At 36.4% G+C, this 5,789-nt stretch overlaps 2 protein-coding genes across 2 annotated transcripts in view; both read right to left on the bottom strand.

Moving 5' to 3' along the window:
• LOC106110720 overlaps nt 1-1,643 on the bottom strand; it is a 2,097-nt gene extending 454 nt beyond the window's left edge. Inside the window, exons 1-2 of the mRNA XM_013292616.1 lie at nt 235-1,643; nt 1-35 (exon numbers count right to left, since the gene is read on the bottom strand). Coding sequence (XP_013148070.1) covers nt 1-35; nt 235-1,463 — 1,264 coding nt within the window. The 5' untranslated portion in view covers nt 1,464-1,643. The remainder of the gene's footprint in view (nt 36-234) is intronic.
• A 1,106-nt stretch (nt 1,644-2,749) lies between these two features.
• The window catches only part of LOC106110721 (pre-mRNA-processing factor 6), a 9,744-nt gene continuing 6,704 nt past the window's right edge, over nt 2,750-5,789 (bottom strand). The window contains exons 12-15 of the mRNA XM_013292617.1: nt 5,327-5,460; nt 4,675-4,825; nt 3,942-4,052; nt 2,750-3,339 (exon numbers count right to left, since the gene is read on the bottom strand). Of these exons, the coding sequence (XP_013148071.1) occupies nt 3,115-3,339; nt 3,942-4,052; nt 4,675-4,825; nt 5,327-5,460 (621 nt within the window). The 3' untranslated portion in view covers nt 2,750-3,114. The remainder of the gene's footprint in view (nt 3,340-3,941; nt 4,053-4,674; nt 4,826-5,326; nt 5,461-5,789) is intronic.

Here is a 5,789-nt window from a genome sequence, read left to right on the forward strand (position 1 = left end):
CTTCTAAATACGGGAACTTGTAGCGACGGAGCATCCTGTAAATGTATAAAAAGTGTAATAATCAACTGAATCGCTTTTTTTTTTAATTACGAAACGTTTTCAGTTAATCTAAGAATATGTTAGAAAATTCAGAGTTTAGCGTTTTAAAAATGATATTTCAAAACAACACATTTAAAAAACACTACGTGAATATTTCCACACCCTCAAATTATTTGTATTAATACAGATTCTTACCTTGACATATCACAATCGTCCAGAAGAATTTCATCTCCTATGATCAACTTCTTTAACTTAGGGCTGGAAGTCATTAAATATTTCAAACATTGCGTTGAGAGGTTACCATGTATTATTTCGATATGTTCCAGCTTGTTAAACGGTACCTCCTCTTCATGAGTCGCCGTCTGTATCTGATAGAATTCCAGACTTTCTAAATTGGTACAAGTTTCGGCTATCCTCGTAAAATTGAACGACCCCAATGAAGCAGAGAGCATCAGCGTTATAATTTTATAACCTATCTTATCCAACAGCTGATGTAATTCGTGACATTGAAATTTATTTAATTTAATCTTATTTACATTACTCAAATCTTTTATCAATTGCAGCACACCTTGATCGGGCTCTTCTAAATATATTGTCTCCAACATCGGACATAGAGCGACTATTGCTTTCATCGTCCTTAAATTAGTTCTAGCGTCGTGCATGTACTGTAGTTTTGTTTTAAATCCCGGCGGGCAGTCGTTGTTGTGAATATAATAAATAGCTTTACCCACAAACGAATAGCTTCCGAGATTCGTCAGGTTAGGCAGACGTCGTATCAACAAAGCGACATCCGTATGATCCACATTCTCTTCACCGTACATACCTATATTAACTACAGTTAAACTCTGTGTAAGTTGTGGATTCCCTGTGAGCATAGCATCTATTCCAATCTCCGTGATATCCGTCTCACCTGACACGTCTAATAATTTGAGCACTTTGTTATGTTCACCTATAAATTTGAGCACTTCATCATTCGCCATATACGGTATATTTAAAGTCGTTAAATTTGTTAGATTCTTTATCAGCTGATAGAATAATGGTAGATGTTCATCTTTAACCCATACACCTTTTAAATTGAGGGCAGTCAGATGTTTACCTTGTTCTGTGATCAATTCTAGTACTTTCCTGTAATACTGGCAAGGGAAGATCCCAGTCGCAAGACTCTTCACATTTTCTTTAAGCAGGAGTTTCATTGATAAATATCGTATCGACGGTTCGAGGTATTCGGAACTGAGTATCAAGTTGAGTAAATCCTGGAATATGTCGTTGGTAGCTCCCATACTTTCGTAGTAAGAGGATACCATAGCGAAGGGCAATTCGACATCTTCGTCTGTTGTAACACGAGATAGCGCGTGTATTAACTGTCTACCAACTAAAGAGAGTGTTACTTCTTGTAATGGGGACACTGGACACTTTGGAGACATTATCACCACAAACTTTTTATAAATCACTAACTACGATATAATTTTAAATAATTATGTTTAAGACCATCACTGTCACTTATACTGCGAGTTTACGCGTTCAGAATTAGAAAGAAGCGAGAAAAAATTGATGTAAGCTATTTAACGCGCATGCGCAACGTGTTGGCGCACAGCCAGCGCACGCGCACAATTCAAGCACAAACACGACCATTATTTATAGATCTTTTATGTGTAAAAGGTGTTTATAACACGCAACGTAAGATAATTTTCATCTCTTCGTTAAAAATAGAGCTGTGGATATCAATCTTACACATTGCATTGCGAGCCGTGTGTACGACTTTTATTTTATAGTCGCAGTTGGACGGGTTTTACGTGACATAGCTTTCGCCCGCGAATCCGTTCGCGTCGAATTAAAAAAAAATTGAGTAATCTATATGTTCTACTAGACTATCCTCTACGTCGATTCCAAATTTCGTCGAGATCCATTCAACCATTTAGACTACGAAGTCTAACAAACATCCATCTATATATAAACATTCACATTTATAATATCTTTATAATACTAGTAAGATTAGTAATGGTAAAGTTTAAAATGGAACAAATTTAAAAGTAAATGAATGGACACTATTATGACCGTAAATCGATTAGAAACTGTTAAAAATAAGGCTTCGTGAAATTTCAAATGTAAATTTTATTGGTAGTAAACGACCGTCCAAAGATATATTTTTCCCTGCTGATTATAAAATGAATCTAATGAGTTAATTGATTGACAATTAAAGTTAAATGGTTTAATTATAAATAAAACAAAAGATTAAAAATACTTATATATTACTATTAGGAGATAAACTTAAGATAAGTGTATGGTCGAGACATGCCACACAGGCGGCACGGCGCCGCAAGTTCAGTATTATTTGTATAGTTAGGGCCTGTCCCACCACTGGCTGATAGAGGCTCAGATAGCGTTAAAAATAACGTCACTGTCAGATAAGGTAACAAAATCCTTTCCATCACATATTTTACATGTTGGATTGTTATCAGACAATTTGAAATTTTGTGGGACAGGCCCTTAATCTTAAAACTTAATACTTTTCATATATAAATGGAGCAACACGACTATTCCAGATAGTCAATTGTACTAAGGAATTTTTAAATTGTCATTCATTACATATTACATTTGTAACAAAAAAAATATCGTCTATAGCATAATTAAAATGATATATCAATGCTTGTACATTAGTTTGTTTTATTTAATAGTTTAAGATTTGCAGAAATACATACTGATGAATTATACAAATTTTTATTTGAGTTTTGGTATACAAGACATATCCATAAAATCTATACTAATGTCTTAGACTACAATATTAACAATTGACAATATGACTTTACTCAAGTGTTTCCCGTTGGGCTGATGGACTGAATAAGATATTTTCCCATTAGGTCGATTGAATTTACATAGGCAACCTGGTAAATAAAAAAATTCCCATCGCCGATTGACCTTCGAGTGATCGGCCCAACGGGAAACTCCCACAAATACTACTAAATTAACAATTTTCCTTATCACTTTTTCATTTGTTTAGTGTCCTTTTTTATCCATATTAAAACTAACACTTCAAGAAAAACTTTACAAATCAAGAGACCAAGTTATACTGGTTACCTACGTGGGCACGGGCAGGTCCCTGGCCACCAGCAGCAGCACCTGCTCCGTGCTGTAGCACCAGTTGGCGATGTCCTTGGAGACGCGGCACCACTGCTCGCCGTGGTGCGGCTCCGCGCTCTTGCAGCGGTTCTTCACCTCCTCCTGCTGCTGCTCCGTGCCGTGGAGCAACTCAAACTTGTAGAAGAACGCCCACGCATCGCCTAAGTCGGGGTCTATTTTTACCTGTTTGGAGGAATTATTTTTAAATGTAATCCTGAAAACTGTAAACAGTTTTTTTATTTTATTATTTAGAAGATCCTTAGGTGTACCAAAAATAATCATAAAAAAATTATCAAAAACTTGACTTTTTTCTTCTGCCAATTTAGACGATACAGGTCCAAATCCGTTGCCATTTTTGGTATCGGAGGGAGGGTTCTTCAAAAGGGAAGGTGTCTTATGTTAGACTTGATTGTTTAAAAACCCACTTAAAGGCGATCCTTCCTCTTTTCTTTCCTTTCCTCTTCCCTCCCCTGGTTCACGTTATACTCTTCTTTTAAAAAATGGCATTTCCATCATATATCAGGACTCAATAACATGAGTAGCATTTTAATTCTATTATTATAATAAAGTTAATATAAGTGTATTTACTTTTAGACAATTTATTTAATTGATACTGTCGCTTTAAACTCAGAGCAACACTTCTTGTCACGACTTAGGATGCGCGCCAAATCTGTCCATACTTCTAGTGACATTGACAGCTGTCAGCTAGGGACGTAACGTTTATACCGATAATCTAGAGTTGCGCCAATTCTACAACATGGTACTAATTTTTTTCTTAACATTACCGTGCGGTTGAACCATTCGCGGCACTTGTTGAGTTTCCTCTCCGTCCAGAAGAGCTGCGACACCGCCAGCAGCACGTGCGCGTCGTGCTCGCATTTTTTTAATGCATCCACCTGAAACAAACATATTTATATAACCAAGAATATAAAAACCTTTATCTAGGAGCCTTTTTATCATCAAGAAATTAGTTCAATATTTTTCCTATGGCAAGAATTCCTTGGGCAGATTACATCAAGGTAAATTTGAAAATTTGGATGGATGGATATTTGATATTATGAAAACAGACTGACGGATCTCGATGAAATTTGTGATGTAGAACATAGTTATGGATGTTGAACAAAGTCTGGATAAATAAAAGCTAATTCCTAAGTTTTTTTTATTTCCGCCCGGAGAATTTTGGGCATGTTTTTACTGAATTTGATTACAAAAACGAATAGATGTTCGATTGCATAGTATAAATTAACAAGTTTTTTTTTCTTGGCTTTCACACTTAAGTGTAGCCAAACAAGAAGTTAATAAACGGTGTTTCCAAAAACCACCGTCTTTTTATCTTTAAGGGCCTTTCCCACCAAAATTACTGACTGATAATAATCCAACATGTAAAATATGTGATGGAAATATCCGATTTTGTTAATTTATCTGACAGAGATCATTTTAAGCTAGCTGAGCCTCTATCAGCCAGTGGTGGGACCGACCCTAAAGATGTTAACTGAAATGACAAGTGAAATGTGTTACACTCTTGGTCTTCCTCTGCGGCCGACACTCCATGAAGATGGCCTCCGCCCAGAGCCGGCCGGCGGCGGGGCACTCCTGCAGCGCCTTCGCCATCACCGCGCTCGAGATGTCCGCAGCGCCGCAGCGCCGCTCCAGCCGCACGCTCTCCAACCTGCGTTCATCCAACCAGCACTACACTTTTTTTTTGTTCTTTTTTACATTTTTAAGCTTGATATTTGATAAAGCAAACGTTTGATAAGTTTTTTCAAGAGTGATAAAAAATTAGAGTAACTAATTTATGCCCACGACTTCGTCCGTGTGGAATGAAGATAAAAATAAAAGTATGTAGCCTATGTGTTCTTCCAGTTTATCCTCTACATCTGTACCAAATTTCATAGCATATTGTTCAGCTGTTTAGGCTAATTCTAATAAACTTCCATCCATTCAACTGAACTTATGTAATATTAGTAGAAAGTAAGATTTGAAAGGACTAAATCTTACTAATATTATAAACACGATAGTTTGGATGGATGAATGATTTTTTTAAAGATATCTCTAGAACAACTCTATGGATCTGCATGAAGTTAACTAATACATGTAGAAAACTGTTTAATTTTTAATTCCGCTCGTACGGAATCACGGGCGACAGTTAGTGATAGTAAATTGTACTTACCAAAGTTCCGGGTTCTTAGGGTTTCTTAACCTTGCTTTTTCTAGCACAGACCTCGCTTTAGTGACGTGTTTCAGTTTCTCCTCCAGCCTCGATAGTAGGATCCACATTGGTACGCTTGTTGCACATTTCTTCAACTGAAATCAAAGACATTTATTAAATAAAAACATAAACAACCTTGAAGAGGGTATCCTCTGTGGTTTTGTGTGTATTCGAAAAGTTAGAAATTAAAAAAAATGCATTTTTTTATTCTTTTATCATATCATACTACGATGCGAAAGTTTAGATGGATGGATGGATGGATGGATATTTGTTAGAATTTCTAGCCTAAACGGCTGAACAGATTTCGATGAAATTTGGCATAATTGTAGAGAGAGTGGAAGAACACGTAACCTATGTGTTACACTTTTGTTTCATGTCCACGCGGACTCGGGGACATAAGCTAGTATAAGTTATAAAAACACTG

This window comes from Papilio polytes, unplaced genomic scaffold, assembly GCF_000836215.1.
Source record: "Papilio polytes unplaced genomic scaffold, Ppol_1.0 DF824191.1, whole genome shotgun sequence".
NCBI lineage: Eukaryota > Metazoa > Arthropoda > Insecta > Lepidoptera > Papilionidae > Papilio > Papilio polytes.